This window comes from Odontesthes bonariensis, chromosome 20, assembly GCF_027942865.1.
Source record: "Odontesthes bonariensis isolate fOdoBon6 chromosome 20, fOdoBon6.hap1, whole genome shotgun sequence".
Classification (NCBI taxonomy): Eukaryota; Metazoa; Chordata; class Actinopteri; order Atheriniformes; family Atherinopsidae; genus Odontesthes; species Odontesthes bonariensis.
The window spans coordinates 22,495,124-22,522,917 of NC_134525.1; the positions used below are offsets into that span (position 1 = coordinate 22,495,124).

At 40.9% G+C, this 27,794-nt stretch overlaps 1 protein-coding gene across 5 annotated transcripts; it reads left to right on the forward strand.

Moving 5' to 3' along the window:
• The first annotated feature begins 2,323 nt into the window (after window positions 1-2,323).
• On the forward strand, window positions 2,324-27,518 carry LOC142370309 (polyhomeotic homolog 3). 5 transcript variants are annotated; one of them, XM_075452806.1, is made up of 13 exons: window positions 2,324-2,894; window positions 6,218-6,815; window positions 7,412-7,498; window positions 9,388-9,540; window positions 14,038-14,118; window positions 15,470-15,677; window positions 16,881-17,846; window positions 19,891-20,225; window positions 21,090-21,255; window positions 23,056-23,167; window positions 23,401-23,521; window positions 24,717-25,056; window positions 26,676-27,518. In XM_075452806.1, exons 2-13 carry the CDS (start codon window positions 6,234-6,236, stop codon window positions 26,828-26,830), a joined length of 3,306 nt encoding a protein of 1,101 aa, XP_075308921.1. In that variant the 5' UTR covers window positions 2,324-2,894; window positions 6,218-6,233; the 3' UTR covers window positions 26,831-27,518. The 5 variants fall into 5 exon arrangements, with proteins under 5 accessions (XP_075308921.1, XP_075308922.1, XP_075308925.1 ...); XM_075452807.1 differs by having other exon boundaries at window positions 9,388-9,519; XM_075452810.1 differs by lacking the exon at window positions 14,038-14,118 and having other exon boundaries at window positions 2,325-2,894; window positions 9,388-9,519.
• Window positions 27,519-27,794: the final 276 nt, after the last annotated feature.

Here is a 27,794-nt window from a genome sequence, read left to right on the forward strand (position 1 = left end):
TATTCCTGAAGACTCCTTAAAGAAATGACAGAAAGCTTGTTTGAGATGGTTCAGGCTGATCAGGTGTTGGAGAATAAAGGTGCTCAGACCAAATATTGACTTTCAAGCTCCTAAGAACTGTACAAACATTTTATTTAGTCTTATATACTGTATTTATATTTATACATTTGCAGTGATGCCGGTAACGCGTTAATTAGTAACGCGTTACTGTAGTCGGACTACTTTTTTCAGTAACGAGTAGTCTAACGCAACTACTATTTCAAAACTAGTAGTCAGATTGAAGTTACTTATCTAAAACATCGTGCGTTACTATTTCTGCATTTCAGGGGAACATATATTTGACTTTTGTCAACATATATTCACGATTATTACAACCATACATTTGTATTGAAATAATTTGGGATAATTTTGTTTTCTTATGAGTTATATCAGTGTCCGCGACGGGAGCGGGGTTCGCCTGAAGTCACTCGTTATTTTACATGATCTGTCCCACTAAAATGTTGAACACCAGCGATATCATTTGTTACATTTTACTCACTTTCCCTAATCATTTTAAATAAATACACCAATCTAAACCACAGTTTTCATCAGTGCCTGTCACAGACGATAGTTGATAGGTTTAGCCATTCGTGCTAACTTTATAACATATAGCCTACGTTTCAGGCAGTGCTATGGAGAGGGCTAGCTAGCTGTTTATCTTACCTGGTCGCAATTGATGACTCAAAGATGACTTGTTAACGTCTTTGTACTGTATTACATCTTCTACGATATCTGAATGAGTGTACGGATGTTTATCTATATGTATACTTCGTCAGTTGTAGCTTTGGGTAATCCAGTAATAGCTGTAGTTGTAGGCGACTAGCATACAAACATTTCTGCAAAGCGACGGGTCTGACGATCAATCAGGTTTGTTTAAACTTTTATTGGTCAACGAGTAGATACAGCAAGATAAACGTGACATTTTTCGGTCAAAAACTTGACTGTCATACTGGCTTGGGCCCATAATTATCAGCAGGTTACGTGTTATGACCGTCCGTTTGTCTGCATCGCTGCGAGTGAATGACTGATGTTTTGTAAAACCACTCCTTGCTGCTCTGATGCGGGACAACTACAGGTTCATTAATATGTTCAATATAACTTAAGTGTTATCGTAATTCATATGGATAGATGCAAGAATGTCTATTGTATTTAGTTTTTTTTAAAGAAGTGTTTATGTTAAATTGAGTCAAGAAACGCTACTTTATTTTTTATAAGAAGTATTTAAGTTAGATTTAATTAAGTCAAAAAAGCATTTAATTTGTAATAAGTATTTCAGTTAAATGAAGTGAAAAAAGAGTATTTTGATTTTTTTTATACTGTTTTTGTTTCATAAAACCACTTCTTGCTGCTCTAATGTTAGACAACTACAGGTTCAAGGGATGTTCAATATAGGTATTATGTATTACTTTTTTACGTAAGAGGTTTTTTTATATTTTAAGTAAAGTCAAGAAAGACTGTCTTTTTTTTTTTTATTTAAAAAACATGTAAGCCTATTTCAAGAAAAAGTTTGCAAATGCCAGTGTCATTTTTGATGTTCCGGTTAAAATACATGTCAATAAAGTGAGTATTGGCAGAACTGGTAGTCATTTTCATGTTATAGGGGCGGGGGATCAGCCTCGGCTGAAAGTAACTAAAAGTAATCTAACTTAGTTACTTTTGAAAGCAAGTAGTCAGTAACTTAACTAAGTTACTTTTTAAAGAAGTAGTCAGTAGTCGGATTACTGTTTCAAAGTAACTATGGCAACACTGTACATTTGTATTTGACATATATTAAGTGTGTGACTGAATTAGTTTTATGCTCTAAGTTGTCATGCTCTAAGAAAGATAAATATGCTCTAAGCCATTCATGTCTCTTCATAATTGCCTGTAAGATAAGAGTATGCTTTTTATTCAGTTTATCAGACAGTTTTGTAGAATAGATCTTTGTTTTACAATCTAAGATACATGTTTAACTATGCGGTATTTCTATGTATTAAACTGGTAACTGAATATCAGTTCAACTCGGTGTGTATTTTGAATACAACAGTAATAATACCTCAGAAATATAATGTGACTGTAAATAAGGTCGCATTTTTGACAGCCTTCTTTAGCTTCCCTCCCTCTGTGCAGTATTGAGTGCGGCTCTTCACACGTTATTATTCCTTTTCTCTCTGCATTAGTCAGTCAGTCAGACAGACAGACAGACAGACAGACAGTGTGTTGTTCCTTTGGTACACAGTAGCCTACTACACTGTGCAGTGTGCGTGGCGCAGTCGTTGCGGTCCTCCTGAGCTCTGAGTGGTGCTGTCTCGCTTCTGTCACTGTGCTAAAAACTGTCTTCTATTGCTTCTCTCCAACAGCGGACTGACTAGGCCCCTAGCAGCCGCTACACGGTGGCCCCGAGCCGGGTTGATTCCCGGCAGGTGAGACGGTGGTGGTTCACCGGAGGACGGCGGGCAGCGTAACCCCTCTGGATGCCGTATTTACGGACTGCATCGGGAGGGAGGGAGGGGCTGCTGGGGGACCAGAGCTGTGTTAACACCTTAAACAAAGTGCGACACACAAACCCATGCATATCATAAACGGGTCTGTCTTGCATTGCAACTTTGCCTTTTCGCCTCTCTGAAGGGTCTACGGGGGGATAATCACCCTGTAGGTGAGACTGGAGAAATTATTGTCTGGGGAAGGGTGACGCGCACTTCGCAGCAGCCCCTGCGCTGTCAGACGAGGAAGTGAGACTTCATACACGCCCATTTCAGCCTGCTAAAAAGCACAGACCCGCTCATCAGATAACAGCAACAGACTTTATAAACATGCGCTCACTTTCGGATTGACAACACCGGGAATAAACCGCAGGACGACGCCGATTTCAGCAGGTAGGTGACCAAAACGCTTTACGCAGAGCGTGGACGTGCCAGATTTCCAAATGTTATTATCGTGAGACTTCTCCACTGTGCAGGCCTGTCTCCATCTTTTTTTTCTTTCTTTTTTTTGGGGGGGCCCAACTGTCACCACCGTGCAGTGATAGTGACACATTGGTATAACCGCCATAATGTGCAACGTTAATGTGAGTCTGACACGTCCAGTTAACACGCTGCGGGCCAGATGTCAGCATCTGGAGTGGCACCTGCCTGCGTGGTGTGTTCAGGTTGCAGACTCAGCTCCCGTTAAAACCAAAAACCTTCTGTGATGCCATTTGTGGGCCCAAATTTGCGCCGATCTCTGTAGGTAACTTTGAGCAGTCTAAACCTCTGTAGTGACTTCGTTACACCTCGAGGGACCGCAGAGTTTATAATCAGTCCTCTGTTGATTATAACCATACAATGCCCTTACATGTTGGTTTCAGGTTGTGGTTAAATGGTGCGGGATGGGTGAAATAATTGTTCAGGTAATTTTGAAGCAAACATTTCAAGAAGACTATCAGTTTGAACAACTTGAATTGTTTTTATTATTATTTTCTTCTTCTAAACCGAGCATCTTTCAATATTTTAGTTCTTGCTTAGAGATTTTCTTGGAGCATAAAGTCATTTAAGAATGTAATATTAAACGGTGTCATTATTTATTGAACTAAAATTAGGACAAAACACAGAGGCAGTGTGTGAAAAACTAAGTGAACCAATTCACCCAATCAAGTGTTGCAGCCAATCAATCTGGGAATTGTTTTAAGGCCATTTCCAAATTATTTAGAGTCCATCATTCTACAGAGAGAGATTATTCACAAGTGGAAAACATTCAAGACAGCCGTCAATCTTCCAGTGGACGTCCCAGCAAGTTCACCCCAAGGTCAAAAACCTAAAAGCTACATCTCAGACTCTGCAGGCCTCAGTTAGCATGTTAAATGTTAAAGTTCATGACAGCACAGTTAGAAAAAGACTGAACAAGTGTGGCTTGTTTAGAAGGGTTGCAGGAGAAAGCCTCTTCTCTCTAAAAAGAACATGGCAGCACAGCTTAGGTTTGCAAAGCTGCATCTGAACAAACCACAAGACTTCTGGAACAATGTCCTTTGGACAGACCAGACCAAAGTGGAGATGTTTGGTCATAATGCACAGCAGCACGTTTGGAGAAAACCAAACACAGCATATCAGCACAAACACCTCATACCAGCTGTCAAGCACGGTGGTAGAGGGCTGATGATCTGGGCTTGTTCTGCAGTCACAGGACCTGGGCACCTTGCAGCCATTGAGTCCACCATGAACTCCTCTGGATACCAGTCAAAGTCCAGACCTCAACCTGACTGAAACACTGTGGTGGGACCTTAAGAGAGCTGTGCATAACCCAATGCTGCAAACCTCAATGAGCTGAATCACCGTTGGAAAGAAGAGTGGGCAAAATTCCTCCACAACCATGTAATAGGCTGATAACGTCATACAGAAAACCATTACTGCAACTTACTGCAGCTAAAGGTGCTTCTACAAGCTGTTTTATCTCAGTTTTTGTTCAATCAATAATGACACAGTGTAATTTGTCATATGTTGTTGTTCATCTGAGGTTGTATTTATCCTCATTTTAAGACCTGGTTACGACCAGATGATTTTTTAAATATGTCCTGAACATGAAACCTTAGAGTTGAAAGAAGGGGAACTTTTCTTTTCTCTTGACTGTATAAGACAGCATGTGCATCATAACATTACTTTAAGTGATATGACACAGATACTACATGAAAGAACAAGAGTGTTTTTGTCATATTATATGATCTTAAGTGGGTAAAAATGTCTCTCACTTCTGTGTTCAGTTACTGAATGATGTTTTTCACTCGTTTAAGCCAAAAGAAGCAGCTTCTTTTGAAGAACTGGAGGTGTTGTTGTTTCACCTGTCTGCACACAAGGTCGGCTGAAAAGGATCGGTGCCTTCTTCCGGGACAAATTTTGTGATAGAGGGTACTGTGGTGTTCAGGAAGATTTGGGGCCAGTTTGAAGTACTCTTTCAAACAAGGAGAGCAAACAGACTCATACGCACTTTGTCCTGTGTCCTGTGGGAATATCACAAACATCTGAATTTGACTGCTGTGTGTTTGTTTGCTGACTTTCTGTTCCTGTTTTCTTTTCTAGAAGTAAAGAGTATTAACATCACATTCTCTACTTCCTTTGACTGATCAGCATTATGCAACATAGAATGTCAGAAATAAGAGATGTCACTTCATAGCCAAAAGTCTTAAAACCAAAGACATTTAGTTTGCAATCATGCAAGACGAATAAAAGCAGTAAATTGCCATATTTTAGATGCTTGAACCAGAGAATATAAGTTATTTTTGTCCACAACAGACTAAAATCAATTAAATGTTAGAGCAGTAGTAGAATTATATTCTGCCTGTATAATTACCATATGGAGTCACTGGATGAATCAATGGATAAATTCAGTTTCTCGCTGTGGCGATTCACATTAACCGCTCCCATGGCTCTGATCCAAAACACATGGCTGAAGTTGATATTAATGTTTCTGAGTGTCAGTCTGTCAGTCTGTGGCTCTCACTTTAACATCAGTGACATTAGATGTAGTAACAACAGCTTATGAGTCACCCATTTGAGTCATTATGTCCTCAAAAATGACCTTTTGGAGAAGGCATTGATTAACAACTTCGGTCCATTAAAATGATTTCACATGGTGGATGTGGAGTTTGAAGATCCATTTTTTTATCACGCTATTTGGGAAAAACTGCGTGGTTATGAATCCAGCAAATTAGATTCTGTTTGTTTGATTTTTTCTCTCATTAGCGGATAAATATGTTTAAGAAGAAATATAAGATAATGATGTAGTTAAAATGAATTAGGATTAAATTTGAATGATGATCCAGAAGCTTGTAGAAGCTTTTCTGTATGATGTTATCAGTCTCTGACATGGTTGTGGAGGAATTTTGGTCCACTCTTCTTTCCAGCGTTGCTTCAGTTCATTGAGGTTTGCAGCATCGGTTTATGCACAGCTCTCTTAAGGTCCCACCACAGCGTTCCAGTCAGGTTGAGGTCTGGACTTTGACTGGACCATTGCAAAACCTTGATTGTTTTCTTTTTCAGACATTCTGTTGTAGATTTGCTGCTGTGTTTGGGATCATTGTCCTGTTGATGGCCCAGTTTCAGCCAAGCTTTAGTTGTCAGACACATGGCCTCATATTGAAAGAGGGTGGACTTTTTCTCTTGACTGTATGTCTGTCTTGTTTTGAGACCAAACATGTAAAATAACTCTTAAATCTGTATTTCTGTCTCAGTGAGCTTCAGTGTTGAATGATGGACAAGGAGCTGGTTCAGCAGAGCCAATCAGAACAGGCCACCAATGGAACCAGCCCTCACACCCCAACCTCAACATCCGACCCCTCCACGCCTACAACCCCCACCCCACCTCGGCTCACCCCCAACCCCATGCTCCTGGACTCCCCTGCACCCATGCTAACACCCACCACGTCTTCCCCTCCTCCCCCTCTCACCCCTGCTCCTTCCGTCTCCGCAACCCACAGACCGAAGGCGGCGGCTGGTGCTCTGTCCCCTCACATCCTCGTCCCAGCTCCCCCTAAACTCACCACCACCGCAACCCCCGCCCTGCGTACGTACTCTCGCCCTATCCTTCCCTCCCTTTCGGGCACCCCCAAAGCAACTCCAGCCACACAAACCTCCACCGCCTCTTCTCCTGTCACAGCAACCACCGCTTCTCCCCAACTCTGCACTAGTCCGCCGTCCTCTGCAACGCACAGCAACAACACAATGTCGACCAAGACCTCCACCAGCCTGACCAATGGGAACATCAGGCCTGGGTCCACCTCCACCCCCATCACACCATTTCACACACCAGCCAGTCCACCTGGCAGACAGGTAAGTGATTAATAAAAGTCAGTGCTGCCTGTGATCAACTTTAAATGAAGGGTTTCATATATGGGAAACACACTTTATCACAAAGAAAGACACTTTTTGACCTGTCAGGCTACATATATATGTTGTAAAGAACTTAACCAGAGTACAGAGACACAAATACAACATCTAAGTGCAATCACAATGCAGACTTGAATTTAGTCTTTTTCACTCTAAAGTTCGCCTACACACACGTCCTAACCAGGCTTAAAACTCTTATACAAACCCCATTTCCAGAAAACTTGGAAAGTTTTCTGAAATGCAATGGAATCTTAATTCTGTCATTTATCATTAGTTTGAACTTTTATGGTTTACAGAAACAAGTCCAAAGAAATGATTTTCAGTGTTTTTACTGAACAACCTGGAAAATAGAACGACACACTCAGTAAAAGTTGTTCTAGAGTAATGTTTCCCATTGTGTTCCATCCTGCTTCCTTTTAATGAGACTTGCAGTTTTTCAGAGGAATCTGTGTCCATTCTTATTGAGTCCAAGATTTCAACAGTCCGTGGTTGTTGTTGTCTGATTCTCCTCTTCATGATGCTCCATACATTTTCAATAGGAGACAGATGGGGACTGCAGGCAGGCCAGTCAAGCACACACACTCTGTGTGTATGAAGCCACGCTGTTGGAAGTCGTGCAGAATGAGGTCTGGTATTCATCCAACAGGTTTCTGTCCTTGGCCTTCTGTCTGAGATTTCCCCAGACTCCCTGAATCTTTTCACAATATTCTGCTCTGTAGATGCTGAAAGACCAACATTCTTTACAATCTCACTGAGAAATATTTGTTAAACCAATTGATGATTCTCTGATGGTGTTTGGCACAAAGTGGTGAGCCATGAATGAATTTTCCTTGTTGAAAAGACTAAACCTTTGGTGAATGCTTCTTTCATTAACAACCCTGACACCATCACCTGTTACCAGGTAATCTGCTGATTGGAGAATCTTCCAGAAAGCTGTTACTGCAGATTCTATAAACTTTTCTGTCTTTCTTTGCCTCCATAACAACTGTCTTGAGTGTGTGGCTGCATTGAAATTGAAATTTGTTTAGTCGGTCAGTGAAGACATGGAAAATCATTTCTTTGGAAAATAATTTAATATATTCTGTGTTCATTTAACACACAAAAAGTTCAGTTTCTTTTGATAAATAAAATAAGCTTTTATATTCCTTAAACTAAAGCATTTAAATTGTGTAACATTTTTGGAATCATGAATATCCAAAACAGTTTCAAGCCTCCCAGGTTTATTAGATTAAACAAATTCACCAAGCTTAGATTCTTTTAACCATAATTGGGTGAAATGTGTGTTCAGGTTACTGCAGATCAAGAAGCCCATAATATCTCAGAGAAAAGTTAAAAAGAAACATGAGGGTGATGACGCTAAACTGAAAGAGAAAAGATCACATCAGATGCTGCTCGATGCTCTGAGCCTACCAGCCAGCCACAGTTTGTTCCGTCTGGGTCAGTCTCAGTCTGACTGTTTGGGGTTACCGTTTCCTTTCCTTTTGCTTTTATCAGAGAACACTTCACGTTCTCAGCCTCACCTTTATAGTTAGTTGACTTTGTGATTCAACATATAGCCGAACTGTGAGAAAGGCACAGCCACATACAGCGTACATGTACAGGTGTTGTGGCATGCATGTTATCTGTTGTTTATCTTTGGTGGTGGGAGTAGGGAGTCATGTACAACCATAACTGTCTGTTCTGGGGTTCCTTTTCTTTACCTTGATATTTGAAACCTAATTGGACAAGGTAGCACATCTTTGATCTAATAACGAGTCAAATGTTAAATATTTTCACCATTATGCAGATCCGAGGGTGTTAAACTAGCTGATTATACCTCAGTGACTTGGAGGAAAATTGATTGACTCGTGGCTCTTTCAGACAGAGCGTGACATGTGCTGTGCTCGCCACTGGGTTCAGAACCTAGTGGACATGTAGGAATGCCAGGCAGGAAGCTCCTGCCAAACAAACAAATTAGTTTAGATGATAAGGAGCAACAATGCGGTTAACAGATATCCAGTGTCAGTTTCTGGTCAGGCCCCTTTATGTCGAAGATTTGCTGCAACACCATTATAACAACAGGGCTCTGGGGTCCTCTGACTCTGATCCGGGTTTGTCGGTTGTTCTTCGATCCAGGCTTAGAATTAAAAGACATGTGCTTTTATGTTGTTGCTCCTGAACTTTGGACCTCTCTCCCATTGGACATTTTTAAAAAGCTTCTTAAAACACATCTATTTAAACTGGCTTTCATTTAAGTGTATATATTATATGATGTGCTTTATCTTTCTTTGATATCATATTGTGCTTTTATTATTATTATCTTCAATTTTTTTGCAAAGCACTATGAGATATGTTCTTATAAAGTGCTATATGAATGAAATATGGAAACCTTTAAACTAAGAATTCAGCAGATCGTTTTTGAACATTTCTGTGGCAAACCATGAACGTAACTCTGCTAAAACTCGCCCTGCTCTAAAGCTTTGTCCTTTGTTTGTCACTCTTTTCCTCTGACGTCTCCTCTCCTCTTTTGTTCCAGGTATCGCAGGCTCATCCTGTGGGCACACCTGGTCTTGTGCGAGCCAATCAGAGCCCCTCCCCTGTCAGGCAGAGGGTATCCCAGCAGACTTTGCTCCTGGGGAAAGGTCTCAAAGGGTCTGGCCAAGATCAGGTGCTGCTTAGAGCTCAGATGGTAAACATACAGACAGACACAAACCCACATTTACATAGATTTACACATTTAATCTGGTTCGCTGCAGGCAGCGTATGCAACAGCGAATGCAGCTGCAGAGGAGATGACCAGTATTAAAATGAGCCAGTTGCAAAGACTAAGGTCAGACTTTCATACTGCTTTCTGCTACTCTGATGAAAGAGAAACTGTGAGCTTGGAAATATGTTTTACAACAGCTTTTAAAAGTCAGAATTTTAGCAAGACAGAAAGATTCTCTATAATATGGTACATGATACTTTGGTTGAATACTATTATTGTTTATATGTTGTGAGTATCACAATAAACTGTTTACGTTAGTTGAAATGATATAAAATGAGCTGGTGGAATAACAGAAAAAAAAGGAGAAACCAATGTTTACGTTTTATGCAGAAAAACATATCAAGTCTTTAACAAAACAGGATGAAAAAGAATAATGAATAAATAAAAGGATGGATTACATCATATACCATGATGGTAGCACTCTTGATAAGGACACTTGATTCATTTTTACACAGTCTTTGATTGGTTGCAAGATATTTTGCATTTTCTTCGGAAAACTCAATATAGTAACTGTTTAAAGTGAATATAATGGAAAAAAAATCAATCTAAAATAGACAGAATTAAACTCTTTTAGAAAAAGAATGTTGGTTTGTGTTAAATCATGAAAAATAACCCTGACATAATATGAAGTATAAACACCATTTGGAGGCAAATATGAATAATTAACTGTCATGGTCAATGGGTTTTGTTTTGTTGTTTGTGTTGCTTTGTATTAATGGGATTTTAATTTGTTTTCCATGTTCTGTATTCTAGTTCACTTTTTGTCATCAGTTTAAACCCCAAATCTCAGTTACCCTACTTCCTGCTTTCCGTCTTGTCTGTTCTGTTGATTTACTTCTGTTCTTGTTTCACATCAGGGGCCTGTACTAAGAAGTAGGATTAGTGTCTTAGCGAGGTAACTTGAGGTTCATCCCAGGATTTTTCCAAAATTGAGAAGCTGGTTATGTCAGACACCTAACCTGCGCCGGAGCGGGTTAGGCTTTGAGATAAGCGATTAAGACATGTAACACACAAAAGTGCTGCTTCCCTCAGTCCACATCAGTCTGGGGACAATAAGTCTCTGAATGACTCCCTGAAAGTCAAAAACCAACTACACGTTTTTTTATTGATTAAAATCATCTTTGACCTATAAATGATCTACTAGCCATTGCCTCTCAAAGTAAATGTTCATCAAAACATGTCTGTACTTTTAAGAGGCTTTAAAACTAAAATCATAATCACTGGACAATTAAAACCTTCATTATATAATTTTAGAGACTGCAGTAAAAAATTAACTTCCACATTTACAGTAATTTCCGATTGACTGCTTTTCATTGCTTTTCTGCCTTCCTAACAGAGTGATATGACCCCGAAGTATCGGAGTAGCACCCGAGATAAGAGCTGTTTGATATCTCCAAATGATAAGGAAAGGAGCTCCAATGCGTCCTTAATTATCTTCTTTAGCAGAGGATACACCGGGACATCCTATATGAGATAAAGGGGATCATTCTGTCCCACTATTCCTTGCAGCCGCATGTTTTATAGCGACTTTAGATTTTCATTCAGTCGCACTAACTGTAATGGTGCAATAGTAAAGTAATATTATATATAATCTCTAATATATCATATAACATTTGTGTAAGAATGTGATTAGACTGCAATAGACAAAGTATCTATCGCGATATTTGTAGAATATTTATTGAACATCGTTCTACATAGCAGTTTCAGTGCTGCAGACTCACATTACAGCTTAGGGTCCCTTATCCTAACACCTTTCCTTAACACCATGATGTTTTCCATAAAAGTCAAGGAAAAGAGCTTAGGAAAAGACAACAAGAGGTCATTTTTTGGACTATCGGCCAGAACAACAATCATACATCATCAGATCTGAGGTCCGTTTCACGAAGCAGGTTTAGTGAAAACTCTGAGTTGATTAAAGCTGCGGTCGGCAACTTTTTTTTAGTCATATTAGCTTGAACTGTCATGGGATTCTGGAAGTAGAATATTAAAAAGGCTGTTTAGGAAAAATAACTAAATCTGTAGCTCCCTCTGAAGCCTGTAATCATGCTTCCGAGCGCTCCCGGCTGTTTTTAACCAATCAAGTTAGGGTGGAGGAATCCTACCTGTCATCACAGCTTGTGCACACACTGCTGAGCGTGAGTCTGCCCCAGCTTGTGTGCGCTCACACTGGTGTGAACTCACGTGCACAACCTCGTCCACAGAGGGGGAGGGGTTTGGGGGGCGATTCGGAGCTTGTTAGAGGTTGGGGGAGGGACCTGAAAGTTGTATCAGTTCGAATTTTCCAACTTTAGACTCGCAATTTTGAAAACCTGCCGACTGCAGCTTTAACCTAGCCTGGCTGGCTTTAACCCTGAAATGAGGGAAACTCTGAGTTTTCCGTTTCACAAAGGGAGGTAACTCAACCCCGAGAAAGAGGGGTAACTCTAGCCTGTTTCACAAAGAGAGGTAACTTAACCTCTCGGTCAGTTACTGTAGTAACAGACTCTCTGAACCTAACCTGCTCGGGACCAGGTTTTACTCAAGAAACCTCAAGTTTAGCCTGATTAACATAGACTTTCAAATCTCTTCGAGATTCTGGTCTGACCAAGACCATAACGAATACGATTCGAAATGGCCTGGTCAACCCGCCTCCCTCGGGTTGCTACTGGTTGTGGCCAGAAAAGGCTGTGCCTAAGCTTAAGCCAATCACACCACTCTTTCCTCTGACGTATGATTTAGCTACCAGCGGGGCTAACTGGTAGATTAAACTCTTACCAAAGCCAGTAGGGAGCAAGGCGAAAACGTCTTTCCTGTCAAGAAATGATTCAAGGGCTGTTCTTTGCTCGATTTTTAACGAGAATCTCCCGTCAAACACTTTCATTACAGCATCTACAGCAGTGTCAAAAGCTTGACGCTGCTCCATGTTGATATTGAATGAAGCGCTTCCGTGTACAATCCATGGGTTGAGTGGCAGTTCAACCACGTCGCTACCTTGAACACGCCTCTACCCTGGGCCGTTGCCGCTGCTCAAAGTTGATTGCTTCCCGAAAAAGTGGGTGGAGTTCCCATTTTTTCGGGAACTCGAATCCACCTGAATGAGCAGTTTGCCTGAGTAAGTGTAGCAGAGCCGAAGGTGTTGCGTCACTGCGAGGGCGGAGCCTGGGTACCTCAAGTTTCTCTCTGTCTCCGCCCTCTTTCAGCCACACACGCCATTTGATTTCCTCATTCATTCAGTCAGCAGAGCGAGTTCTTCTACTTCTAGAAGTCCATTAGGTACAGTAGGAGGCGACTTTTTTCACGAACATGTCCTTTTGACAACGATCCCGTGGATGAAGGTGCAGCATTACTGCGCAGAGAATTAAATATTCGTCGACATATTCGTAGACAATTATCTTTTTGAGCGGCACCATCAGAATTTTGTTGGGACAAAAGAAAAAAAAGACAAATAAATATTTGTATGAATAGGCTTAAAAAAGATATATATATATATATATATATACATATATATATATATATGTATATAGGCCTATTATATTTTATAAAGACACTTGTCTCTTGGGGGGTGGACTCCCTCCAGGGACTCCCTCAGCCACTGGCCTTCCGTTAGAGGTGGTGGTGCTGGGCACCACCCGTTTTACGGGCATCTGCCTTCTTTCTGTTGGCTCAGTAGAAGTCTGTGTTAGTTTAAATAGGCTTAATTATTTAACAGAACATGATATAGATGAGAAGACATTTACGTGTGTGAAAACAGCATTATGTTGGGGATAAAATAACTGCACAGTCAAATAGCCACTTAATATTTACTTTACAGTGTAAAACATGATCAAAATGAGGAACCTCCATGCCGAGGTCTCACCTGTTTGAACAATGTTTTTATATTTCATCTTAAACTGCTGCCAAGTGCGCTTCTCCCCCGCGGGATTCCACCTAAATGAAATAAATGAATGGGTTACCATTCAAGCAGTTTTCCCTGTAATATTATTGTGATTGCAAAGGACTACATTTAAACTTACACTTTTGCTGCTGCAACGGTGTTGCACTTATTTCTAAAACGTATTGAAACTCGCCGTATGAGCGCATTAAGATTTCCAATTCGGGGTTGGTGAAAAACGTAGCCCCTCCTCTTCCCCGTTGAAATATAGAAAGCCGGTAACATCAGAGAATAACCACAAGGGAGTGCCGCACCTCATTTGTAAATAAAACCATAAAGCATACAAGCACATACAAAATGTACATAGCTATAACTCTGTCCAAGTCATCGCTCCACATGGTAACAACTTGATGCTAGTTAAATTGTTTGTTGATCGTCAAATGGAAATATCTCAAAGTTGATTAAAGATTCCAAAGCACACTCCCGCTTGCACCCCCGCTCGCCTCCGTTTATCTCCTCCTTCACTTATTTTCTCCTTCTCTGTCCTGTTTTTCCTGATCTCCTTGCAGCTGATTCTTACGTCTGCTATGCGACCTGCACTGTCATCCTCTTCCTCCTTCGCCCCTTCCTCTAACCCCGCCTCCGCTCAGGTGAGCACCCATGCACATACACCTTGTCCTTTTGCCGGCATGTTTTTTGCTAAACCCCGTTTTTCGTCGACATGTTCACATTACAGAGATTAATGATGAGGCTGTAAATGGTGACTTCTTGTTGGTGAAAATCCTGACCTATCAGGTGCCTCGCTCAGATCACTATAACTGCAAACAACTACTGCGAACTATAGATATCCTTATCAGTTGAACTGTAACACAAAGTTCTTTATTCTGCTCCATCTGCTCTTTTTCAGTTAAGTTAAACTGTGTATTTTCACCTAATTATCCATTAACATTACAAAGTGGTGTACTTTAAGCCTCAACACTCTTTCCCTAAACTTAATCAAGTGGCTTCAGTGTCTGAACGTAACCAAACAAAGAGTAAAACCTGAGGGGTGTACCATAAACCAGTTTGTTCGCTGCACGACAAAACCTCCACCTCCTCTCAGAGGTAACGTGCACGGCGACAGCAATACTCCCATCACCTGACACACCTGATTTGTTAGAGGGGCAGGATATTTGAATGGAGAGGAAAGAAGAATTTAAATATTATTTCAGCACAAAGAACAGAAACCTGTCTGAATAAGTACGCTCTGAAACTTTTACATTCTTAAGAAGTGCGTGTAGTACTGTCCCAAAATAACGTGGAAATCATTTCAATCTCAGACTAAATCAAAGTCAAGATATTTTTATTTCCCTAATATTTTGTGATATAAAGACTCATTTTCTAATTGGATCCAGCATCAGCAGTATAGAGGTAGAGCCCCGCAGCGTACGGTAACATGATGCACAGGCTGCATATATAACATATTCCCTCAGCTGAAAGTTATTGCTGTTGCTATCCAGGTCGTTTGTGCTTTTATAAATTCTCCAAAATGACATCTGCAGAGATTTATGCCGAGGCCTTGAATTGATGCTCGTGCTCTGAGGCCAAAAGTCACCGTGTGCCAAGGTCAAAGATGCCAGGGTGCTTGGACAAAACGGCAGTTCTGCTTTGGCCCTGTTTACACCGGCTACAAATGTGTCCTGGTTGATCCAGCCACAGGTAGAAGGTGCTTAATAAAGGTGTAAGTTCACTCAGAGCACATCAAGAATGCATTAAGAACACAATAAGCACATTAGGTCATTGTATGCTGCTCAGTTTCTTGTGTATTTTTACACAGAATCGATTCAATTCTTATCTTATTTTTAGCAGATTTATTGTAGGAGAAAACTGTCTAAAATGTGGTCGTTTTATGGGGTTTTCTTTCATATCCTTTCATTTCACATATTATTCTGTATAACTGTTGCTACGTTGTGAGAGGGTTTCAGTAAAAAGACCTGAGCATTTATTTTTCTTCCTCTGCAGCTCCAGAGTCTCACCTTGAGGCCTCCTCGCCCTGGGGCCCTCACCATCCCCCCTTCGCTTCGGCTGAAGCCCCCCTCCTCAACCCCACCGCCCCTCTCTCGCTCTCACACCCCCATCTTCCCCCCCCTAAGGCTGCGACCGCAGCCCAGCAACACGGCAACAGAGGGCCCAACCACACCCAGCCGACACCTCCCCGTCCCTCCACCAAGTAGGTCCCAACTGGATGATCAATCCTGAATCCTGAACACAACCATCACACTGTGTTCTTTTACCAAAAAAACAAGGCATTATATGGACCAATAGCCAAACTCAAGGCTTCCAAACATGCTTCTTATAGCTAAACAAGAAAGATGGCTCAAAAACAGAGAAAAAGACAAAAGACACAATTAAGTCTTGAAACCATACTTGTCTGTAATATAATTCATAATAATAATCATATAGTATGTAATGCTGGAGAAATCCGAATAAATACCAACAGATCTGACCTTCTCCAGAATTTTGAGATAAAATTCGTAAAGTTAAACACCACAACTCTTAGTTTTGATCAGCTGAATATTTCAGGGTTTTGAGAAGCCATTTAAAGGAAAATTACCTGTTAGGTTAGCATGTTGTGTATAGTCTGCCACTTCAGTTCTTTGAATGAGCAAAGACAGAAAAAACCTCATAAGCAAAACAAGAATGAAGCAACAACTGAGCTTCAAGAGAAAGACGAGAAGCCTTCTGCCAACACCTCGAATCAACAGATTCTCTAAGGAGCAGCCGGCGATGCCTCGGTTGCATCAGTGCTGGTCTCAGAGCAGCTGGGGCTTGAATCATCACAACACGCACGAGCATCGCTCCAGAAAGACAACGCCGAGAAACAGTCGATTAGTTGATCAACAAGAAAATTTGAACACTTGTTTTCATTCTTTTGATTCAAGTTTTGCGCTTTAGAAAACATTTATAGACAAACAACTTATCTGATAAAACAGAAATTAAATTTGGACCAAATATCAAAAGCTGCAATGTTTAACTGTTTCCACAACGTTGGGATCTGGTGAAAATGTAAATTAAGAACAAAAATCCCGTAATTTGAGAATCATTCAAACCACATTTCTAATTTTAGTACACATTTAGGATACCAGATGGTTAAACTTAGCAGTTGTATACTTTTCATTCCAATTTTGTCCTAGCAACATGGCATAGTGACACAGACGTGGATGGAAGACTTTAAATTCAGGTTTCCAGCTCAGATAAACAGGCATAGACACCCTGTATGTACTAGATGTACACTAAGGGTTCATAAATTAGTTTTACACTATCAGTGGTGGAAAATAAGTATTGACAACCCCTGGTCACAAAACTGAAACCTGATGTTTTCATTTTGTTTCTCCACTCCTTAATGTTTTACCTTCATCCTCTCCTCCCACAGCTCTCTACTCTCCAGTTCGAGCCGTCCCTCTGAGACCCAGGCTTCATTCTCCCAATGGTCACAGAGCGGCGTCACTTTGTCAGTCCTCTTCCCTTCAACCGATCGCAGCTGCTCCGTCCAGTCAGGTCTTCCCCACAAGTAAAACACCGGCTGGGCTGAAAACGACACTGGGACCAAGCCAGCCCCATCAAGATCCGTTATCTGTCCCCAACCACTTTGAGCACTCACCGTCTGCAGCGAGGCAGCTTCAAATCATCGCCCTCTCTTCAGGTCGGCAGCCGCAGTCGGGCACGTACGCCCCCGCTGTGATGCAGTCCACACCTCCGGTTGTAGAGTCACTTGTGAAAGGTGAAGACGAGCTTCCTCTTCCTCTCAATCCCTCGCTGCCAAAAATCACCTCTCCGTTGCCCTCACCTCCATCTCTCCTGAGTCCAGCCTCTCCTTCGAGTCAGGCCAGCTCTCAAACACAAACTCTGACCCAAACAGGAGAAGGAAAGGACAGTGACGAGCAGGGAGACAAGAGCAAAGTGAAGCCAGAAATCAGAGATGAGCGGCAGGTGGACAAAGCTGACCAAAGACAGAATGTGAAAGAAGAGAAGCCGGCCGAGAGGGAAATCAGTCAGGAGCAGGAACCTGAGACAGAAAAACAGGAAGATCAAATGGAAATGATGGAGGAAGGCGAGAGTGACAAAAAGAGGAGAGAGGAGGGTGAGGAGAGGAAGATGGAGGAGGACACGGAGGAAGGAGAGACTCCCATGGATCAGTCTGATCCCGTTAAAGACTCCAGTTTGGAATTAAAACCCAACTTGGGTCTAATTGCAGCTCCAGCTCAGGCTCAAACACCAGCTCCAGTAGCAGAGGTCTCTGTCCAGAGTCAGAGGCTGCCAGAACCGACCCGAGACCCACAGCCTGTCAGCCAGGACGACTTCTGCGAGAACATGTCGACTCAGTCTGACAATCAGTCAGGTACCTGCGCGCACACATCTGTAGAGCCGACTGAAGGCGAACACACTGTTTATCACCACACACGTTTTTATATCACCGTCCTTCCTCTCAGACAGTCACTGATCTGAGTCTGCAAACTATCTGGCATCATTACTGAGAACTCTCTGTGCCAAAAACATCCCAGTTATTCCGTCACTTTTAATCTTTTTTGTGCAAATATTTGTGTCAAGGAAGGCAGAGAAGCGCAGCTCCACTGCGGCACATTTGTAGTGTCGCAACCTGAGATTCAGGGTCCCCCAGTGGGCACGCATCCTCTTCAACAGCAAGCAGTTTGGATTATCATGAAATCTGCAGCAAAAGAACACTGCAGGAGGAAAACTGAGGCTGACTGCTGTCTCAAAACTGGTTTTAGTAAAACAAAAGTAAAGAAACACAGAGGTTAAAATGCAGAGGGACCCCTGAGCTGAGATGACAGATGTTTGACTCTATTCAGAGCTATAGTGAGGTTCAACACTGATGTCGGTGATCTGTTAGTGTCAGTTCATCCCAAAGGTCTGAAACCGACCAAAGCTGTAAAGTTCATCTTCACCAAACTTAGAAAGCATTGTTTTTTTTTAGCTTGAAACTAATTTTACAAATAGATTTTTAGACTTAGACTTAAATTGAATTATAAGCTTGTCTTATGGTATTATGTTTAAAGCATAAAATTCGGGCACTGAAATGCTTTGTGATTTCCCATAGTTCTCCAGGCTTCTTGAAGGACATCCCAAAGCTCTTCTTTGGATGTGGGCTGCCTTTTGTTCCGTTCTCTGTCAACATGATCCCACACTGCTTCAGTAATGTTAAGGTCCGGGCTCTGGGGAGGATTCATCCCTCCATCAGACCTGCTGCCACTGATTTTCAGTCCACTTCTTGTGTCATTTGGCACAGCTCAGCCTTTTCTCCCTGTTTCCCTTCCTTAAGAACGGCTTCTTGACAGCCACTCTTCCATGGAGCCCATTTCTGATGAGGCTTGGGCCAACAGCAGATGGATCAGCTGAAGGTCCAGATGCATCTCTCAGCTCCTGTGTCAGGTCTTTGCTGGATTTTTTCCTCTTTTTTAAGGACATCACGTTCAGATCCTGTTCATCTGCTGTAGATAGTTCTTTAGACCTGACACTTCTTCTTTTGTCCTCCACTTGTCCAGTTTCCTCAAATGTTTTAAGGACAGACTGCACACCATGCTGAGATATGCCAAGTTTTCAGCTAATAGCTCTTTGGGAATCACCTTGTTGCTGCAAAAATACTATTTTCTGTCTGTCAAACTGTTTTATCTTTGCTGTTTTTCATAGATGAAACTAAAGAAATGGGAACAAATGATGTGTCTTTGTGACAGGCTGCTGGTAACAAAGTGCCTAAAGATACAATTTAAAAGTGGTTCTTTGCTAAGTTGTCTGTTATGTGTCGACACAACACTGGTTCATCCCTTGAGTTAGGAGCCTTTTTTACGTTTGAATGATTCATAGGTCAGAGTTAAGTAAAAGATATTCTACTGAAAATGGTCAGGTACAAGGACTGGAATGAAAATGAGTGAAAAAGCAGCCAATGTCCAAAGAAAAACTTTGAAAGACCTTCAGAAAGCCTGGAGAACTATTGCTCAAGATCACTTTAAAATATTAACAGAAAGTCTGGCTGGATCAGGAGTTTTGTACTGTACTGTATCTTAAGTCTTTTTTTTTAGCCCACATTTCTCTTCTACGCTTTTAATTGGTCATTCCTTTTGAATTGCTAATAAACACTTGAGCAAAGTTAAACAATTCACAAACTAATTATTACAAGTTTATATTTAATCAAGTTAGTTGGATTTATTTTAACACCTGACTTTCATTTGAACTTCAAAACTGAGCTCAGACTTTTAAGTGTCAGATAAGACCTGCCCGACATAATCTCAAAGCAATACTCGATCATGTGATGAGTTACTGTTTGATCATTCAGAGTCTTTTAAGTGGAGCTCTACCACACCTGCAGATAGAAACGTGTTAATACTAACAGCATATTCATCAATTTCTCTTTTTGCTCCACCCAGCGTTGTCCAGCCTGTCCTCCCAGTCTCCACCTTCCTCTCCCTTCATCACCCCCTCGGCAGAAAATCCTCTTCCCCTCCTCCCGGCTCAGACCTCCCATCCGACTGACCTCAGCCTGTCGCAGCACGAGGTGGAGAAAGTCGACAAAACACCGTGCGACTTGCCGGACGCGGCTGAAACTGAGATGGAGCCCGTCGGCCAGTCAGAGGATGAGTCTGACAGCTTCAGCCAATCACTGAGCAGCGCCTGGGAGCCAAAGGCGTGGCCTGAAGGACGACAGGTTCTGACCCACCTGGTGGAAGGATTTGTCATCCAGGAGGGGCTCCAACCATTTCCTGTAAGGACACATTTGTTTTGTATCACACAAACAGGGAAAAGCCTAATGTCACTAATTTTGGTTAGAGATGTTTTTAAAAGTTTGAAGTCAGAACGAACAGAAACCCAGAGATGATCAAATTATTGACGATCCATTTACAAAAGCGTAATTTAAATAGTTTTCTGTCCTCAGAAAAGGTTTAACACGTGTTTTCTTTTTAAGTTTCTTAATTTTTGGTTGTGAAAGCATTTTTTTGCCGAGAAGAAATCGTTTATCTTGTCCCGGTGAAATCTTTTTTTCTTGTTTTTTCTTGATTTTGTTTTGCCAGATGATCAGATTTTTCCTCAACAGATAAATGATAAGATACATTTTTTGTCTGGTGTTTTTTTTTTGTTTTTTTTTACCTGATGAAGCCTTTACATTTTCCCTCCAGTGTCTCTTCATCTCCAGGTGGTTAGATTTTCGACGACTTCAGTTTTTCATTCACAAGTGATAAATCCGCACTTGAATGAAGAATTTATTTTAGGTGATTTTCTTTCCTTCATTTGAGAAAGAAAAAATATTTCATTTATTTGCAATTTTCACCACTTCATTGTTTTTTATAAAGAGATAATTATAATATCGTCATTACAAATTTGTCATAAAGTCCTAAATTTGAGCCTCTCAGGGCTTCCGTAGATTCAAAAGATTTTGAAGCTCATTAAATTTTATTGAGAGCGAGCTAAAGGAACAGTTTGTAAAAACAAGTAAAAACACAACATGTATGACGATTTGTCTTTGAATCCATGCAGAACAAGGCTTTGTTTCTCTTGAGCAGCTGTCAGTTTTTCACTGTCACAGCCGCACATCGCTGCAGCGTACTGACTCACCTGTGATGTCGTGCAGGTGAATCGCTCCTCCCTGTTGGTTCCAGAGCAGGTGACCACACCGCAGGAAGTGAACGGGACCAATGGGAAAGCAGCGCTGCCTGTGACGGACTCGAAGAAACAACCTGAGCTCTCGACGGATTCAGAGGAAGAAGAGGGAAGAGACGCAGACGACAAAGAGAGTAGTAAGGCTTTTATTTGCTCTTCAGGTCTTAGTATGTGAAATTATCGTTAATCAGCACAACGTGTGTCTTTGGTATTTGTTTAAAACTGAGATCACAGGTGTTAAACTCAGCAGGAAATTTTTAGTGAAGAACCCTCATACAAAGCAGCATCAAAGTAGGATCATGTGGAAAAAAGCATAACATTTCAAACATCTGTTTGAAACCATTTGAGATGTCAGTTCATTTCAAGTCTAAAACTTTGATTCTCAATCATAAATGTTTTTATTCTTCTGAATCCTAAATAACAGCTACAAAGGGACAATAAAAACTTCCTGCATTCAACACGAGGCATACATCATCAAGCCTAACGACAAAGACATCAACACAGTAATAAAGAGATGCTTTGAATATTTAAAAAAATGACAAAACACCATAGTTTGCTCTAAAAGCAGAATCCATGAACCCAACCCCTTAAATAGGGATTCATCTTTTCTCTGTAGTAACATCCATAAATAGACTGAAAGCAGAAACCACAATGTAAAGTGTGTTTTAACCATTCAATCATTCATTTTGCTGTTAAAAACTCAGCAGACCTGAAGTTTTGAGCTGATCAGTGGGTAACGGAGTGATTGTTTGAGTCAGGCTCCTTTTCCTTGAGAATGTCAATTCAGTTCAGTTCAATGCATTCATTGCACAGCAGTACAACAAAACTATGTGATCTCTGTGGCTATACACATAAAAACAATAAAACATAGCCAGCAACAATGACACAATTAAATAAACTAAGATAGGATATGAAAACTAAAATCTATAAAAGATCAGATTGAGGAGCACACAGAATATGCCCTATTGAATATCGGATGGGTTAATTCTTTTAACAGCACTTGAGTAAGTAGTGCGAGTTCTCATAGATATGCATCGTCTTCACAGAGTAGCAGTGTGAAGTATTGGTTTCTTGGGTGAGAAGAGTTCTGATAATGTTTGTGGCCCTACAGAGACGGCATTAACGTGGCAGGAAATTGGTATTTTGTGACTTTTGTACGGTGGCCCTGTATTGCCAAACTGAGCAGAGGCGAAAACCCAACACAAAACAACGATTTTGAACATTTTGTGGGCAAAGCAATGAATCCTGTTAAAAAATGGATAATTTTATCTTCAAAATAGTATTTTTATTATCTCAATAGACAATGAAATAGACAGTTAACCACTTTACAGTGCAATGTCTTTTTTCATGGATTAACAATGATTCTTAAAATTGATTTCTCTGTTTTTTCCCTAAGTTTATGAATTCAATTGCTCATTTTCAACTGTTGTCTCTCAGCATTTAAAAACATAAAACAGGTGCACAGCACAGACAGTAAATGTAAAACAAGAAGACATTTGATGCAGGCAGTTAAAGCATGACAGTTTAAAGGCTAATTGAAAATGAGAGGATACAATCTGCCGTGTACACAGCCACTCATTATGAGTTTGCTTTTTTTTTTTTTACAATATCTTTATTGAATTTTCTTTGTAAAAAAAGACATACAAGAACAAAAAAACAACGGACAAGAGTGTAAAATAATGCAGAAGTGTACCAACTACATCGTCAGGTCCAATTTTCATTATGAGTTTGCTTTTTAAGATTACACACAAGTCATATTAAGAATATTGCAGGTTTAAATAAGTTTTATTAGGAAAGGTAACTGTCAGGGAAGTGTTTGTGTTTTATTATCCAGGACTGTGCAGCTCCGCTCTGTGCATCTTCAGATTATAAAGTGATAAGTTCTGCAGCTCTCAGATGATGCACAGCTGACCGTGAGCATGTTTGTATCCACTCAGGGTCGGGCCACAGAGACCGAGCGGTGCTGCACTGCCAGTTCTGTGGGAAGAGAGGCCACGCACACAACTTCATGCGGTCCAAACGCTTCTGCTCAACTTCCTGTGCACGCGGGTGAGACTCAATTTCATTGGCTTCGAGGCAAAAAAAAAAGGGCGGAAGACGGCAGCTGTGGTGTCATGTGACCTACAGACAGAAGTGTTGTGCATGCAGCAGCAGCAGCGCTGGCAGGATGTGGTGTGCGGTGCTCACATAGAGGCGTACAGGTGTCACATACAGATCTGAGTGTGAATCAAAGAAGCAGAACAAGTTTCAGCTCTCCCTGCTTCTCCTGGTTTATCTTTCAGGTTTAACGTCCGGCTGACAAAACGTCTGCGAGCTCTGAGTGCAGGCAGCCGATCGGAGAGGCCTCGTCCGGCCCTCAACCGGGCCGAGTCTGTCCCTGAGAAACCTCTGCTGCTGCGGCTGGTAGGGATTCTAAACTTACCATTTTAAAACCAGCTGTGGTACCAGCTTTAACTTAAAACTACCAGTGCAACACTTTAAAGATACTCCAGTACAAGTAAAATTTCTGCTTTTTAATCCTATCTGAGTTTTTTAAAAAAAGTAATGGCTACTTAAAGTCTAAATTCTACAAAACGTGGTCCATAAATGTGACAAAGTATGTACAAAGTATTATATTAATTAACTGGAAATGCTGATGCATCAGTGTTCTAAAACTACTTTTAAACATCTAGTTTAGTCCAGTGGTTCCCAAATGAGAGATCTGACTCCCTTAAAAGACCAAGATGTACTTTTCTGTTTCACCTTTTGTAAAACATTTTGACAATTTTGGACATCAGATAAAAACTATGTTAAATATTTGTGAAAACTACAACCTACTACAAAAAATAGTACATTGGCCGTTTTTGTTTAAAAAAGAAAGAAAAAAAATCTCAGATGTGACAAAAAATTATTTTATTTAACTGCTTCACATTCTGGTTTTGTAGAAGACACTTAAAGAATAGTTTTAACTATTGGCTCATTATTTTCAGATCAACCAGGGAAAATTAAGGAATCTCCTTGCATTTTTAAAATAAACACCTGCACACGTCTAAATATGCAAATGAGTCCTGCTGATTGACAGGAAACAACAAGAGAGTTGTCAGTGGAAACAATGGAAATAATTCGACAAAATTTGTTGTTCCCAGTCAGCTGTTACTAAAATCTGAGTCAGCACAAACAAAATGGGAAGGTTGTAAAAGGGAAACATGCAGGTCAACCAAAGAAGACGTCACAAAGCAAAAACTCGAAGCAAAAGGTTTAAAAATGCCAAACAAGAACAAAATGATCTGAAACAGGAGCAAATGTTTGTGAGCAAACTGTCAGAAACCAGCTGAAGGAAATGGGATTTACATTCAGAAAAGCCCAATGTAAACTATCACTATAATCACAAAAATGATCAGGTAAATGCAATACATGACATATTACACTGTGTCATTATTTATTGATCAGAAACTAAAAAAATAAGTCCAACCTTGATGCTTCCACATGTTTAGATAAGTTCAAATTATTGTTTCAGTAGAGTATTGAACATTTAAAAAATCTGGACCCTCAGGTATGAAAGTAAAGGATGACATCCCCTGTGTTTTAACCGCCATCTTCACACACATGACCCCTGCAGCCTCGTGATCTCTGGAGTGCCGGGCGGCGTGAGAAGGAGGGAAAGGAGGGAAAGGAGGGAAAGGAGAAGGCGGCGGCGGCGGCGGAGCGCAAGGAGGAGGAGGAGGAGGAAGAGGATTTGGAGGGAGGTGGGGAGGAGGACGATGACGATGGAGAGGAAGAGGATCCTGCGGTTGCCATGGCAGCAAGGATGGAGCACCGGGCGGGACGGAGAGCGAGGAGGGCATCTGCGCCCGCCGTAACAACCTCGACGCCCACCTCGACGCCCACCTCGACCTACAAGCCTGCCCCCTCCCTGTGGAGTGTGGAGGAAGTGACAGCCTTCATACACACTCTACCAGGTTTGTTGACTCACCCAGCTGCTCCTGGGACTTTTTTGAGTTTGCAGCCTCAGTTAAAAGTGTCAGTTTGATTTACGCTAACGCTCCGAGTCGTAACCGTCAGCAGATGACGGGGGGCTTGCGTGCGACCTCTCTGGCTCCACTCAGCCAATTAGACGTTTCGCAAAATGCTGAAATGAACCGCATGGTGAGGTAATGTGCATTCTTCTAACCACGAACTGTCAGTCTCAGTGAGATCAGTGTGAAACATCTGGACGAGACAGAAAACATGATGAACCCCGGCGACAATCTGAAAATATCTCTAATCTTCCACCTCACATCAGGAGTACAGATAGTATTACTCTTAACATGGATAGGTATTTTTTTTGTTTAACAAGATGATCAGATCAGGATCTCTTATTTACAAAGTTAGTAATGATACATTTTCTTGGTACAGACCTTATTTCATCATAAATACAGATAAGAAGGATGTACTAAGTAGATTAAGCCTCAAGTTAGTTTGAACTCATCTCAATTATTTGATCAATGATGGTATTCTTTATAAATCGTATTGATTCTGAGGGAATGTCTCAATATTGCAGTATTCACCCCCCTCTTGATGCTCCATTTTTTGTGTTACAACCTGTAGTGTAAATGATGGTGATTTAATATAAATCTACAAAAAATATATATAAAGTCCAATTTGGTGAAGTAGAATTGAAATAAAATGAAAAAGAAATTCACCGCTGCCGTGGCAGGAACAGCTCAGAGCCAAACAAGAAAACAACATGAAAAAAAAAACAGGAGAAAACAGAACTGACCAACAGAGGAAGCTACGGCAAAGAAAATAATGACAAGAATGTGGCACTGAACAAAGGAAAACCTGGAGGTTATAAACCGAGGGAGGTGATAGGAAAAACAAGGAGCAGGTGAAGCGATCAGTAACTGTAACTGTAAAGGAAGTTAAAACACCAGAATACACATAAGACTCTTCTAAATCAAACAGGATGCCAGAAACTAAAAGAGAGAGAAGTAAACCGATGTCCAAAAGGAAAATAAATAAACCAAAGGATAAAAACTCATAGACTATGACAAAAGTATTTTCAAAAAATATATTCGCATGCTGCTCACAACTCACCTCCCTGTCCTCATATCTATGCAAATAAATCACAGATAGTACACCTGGATCAACTTAATCAAGCCTCGCTTTGAAAGCTGTGGCTGCAACGAACTGACAGAATCATCTTTTTTCTTCTTTAAAGATGCTCCAGTGTTTCCTGTGCTGATAAAGGAAACATTGAAGCTTCTTTCTTTAGCGTTTAGAGAATCCAAACAGCTCTTATCATGGCTGCTGCCCAGATAATTCTGGTTCATTTCTCTCAGCTTTTGCTGTTTGTGTTCCCTCACTTGATAAGTAAAGTAGAAATCTATTTCTAAAAAACATACTAAAGCTAATTATAAGAAACTCTTGACACAGTTAATCGTTACCAAGCTTAAATTGGACAGAAAACCAAAGTTGAAACAGGGACTTTTTTCAACTATAAATTGTCATTCATTGCTAAGTTTTCCCATATGACCCTGAACAGGTTAAACTACAATTTTCAAAACTTGCTGAATGGGTTTGTGTTGCTTTGTGTCAGGCTGCAGCGACGTTGCCGAGGCCTTCCGGCTGCAGGAGATCGACGGCCAGGCTCTGCTGCTGCTGACCGAGGACCATTTGATGACCAGCATGAACATCAAACTGGGACCTGCTCTCAAGATATGCGCTCACATCAACGCTTTGAAAAACCAGTGAGGGATGGAACTAAACTGAGAGACGCAGAAAGGAAAAGTCAGGGTTTCATACGGAGGGAACAAAGGCAATAAAGACATGAGGAAAACAAAAATCTTCAAAGTTTAAAAGTTTGCGTGGACAAAAGCTGACACCATGGATGACAGAACAAAGTCACAAAAAGAAGGAATTAAAGTTAAATTATAATTTATGAGATTATAATTAGAGGTGTGGCCTGAGCAGATTGGAACACAGGAGGTGTGCAAAGGCGTGAAGATGCTAGAATCCAGAAGAAAAGTCGTCTGTTTTGGGCCCTCTGACTGTAGCAGGAGACTTTGGGGGGTTTTGTAACTTTGTGTATATTTTACATGCCACTGGAGAGTGTAAATTTCAAGCTATTTCACGAAGGATTTTGAACATTTAATATATGAAATTTGTCTATTTAGTTTTTTTAGAATGTGACGTGAATGACAAATCTATCCATAGCTAACATAACCAGTGTGTGTAAAAAAAAAAAGCAAAAAAACAACAATAATGAGTAGACTTTGTAAGTGATTCATTAAAGTTTAATGTTTTATATCAATATATTCTGGACAAAAACATGTCTGTGGATTGAGAAAAAGTCACTATCAGGTTAGAGGCCGGTGTCTTTGATCGTCACATTTTTATGGTATCATGCTTGAAATTATTCAATAAATTAATAATTAATCAAGGGGATTGATTTATATTCCTATTTTAAATCAAATAGAGGTGTTTTACGTTGCATGAGGATGGGGGGGGGACACCAGCAGAGGGCTACACTGAGGCAGGTGAGTGATGTCTGAGGAGAAATCTGTGTTTTATAAACCAAACTGATTTAAATTCGTGTCACAAAGTTCCTTCCTGGTGCTCTCTGAGATGCAAAGCCTGCGGGCATGTTCCCTCCAAATGCCTCAGACCCGTCTGTATCTGCTTGTATGATAGATTTAGGCGTTGTTTTTCTTCTCTG

Excerpts from the sequence above, each read along its gene's own strand:
- LOC142370309 (XM_075452806.1), top strand. The coding sequence starts at position 6,234 with ATGATGGACAAGGAGCTGGTTCAGCAGAGCCAATCAGAACAGGCCACC. Across the intron at positions 14,119-15,469 it reads CTAACCCCGCCTCCGCTCAG|CTCCAGAGTCTCACCTTGAG; the intron begins GTGAGCACCCAT and ends CTTCCTCTGCAG. Across the intron at positions 25,057-26,675 it reads CTTCATACACACTCTACCAG|GCTGCAGCGACGTTGCCGAG; the intron begins GTTTGTTGACTC and ends GCTTTGTGTCAG.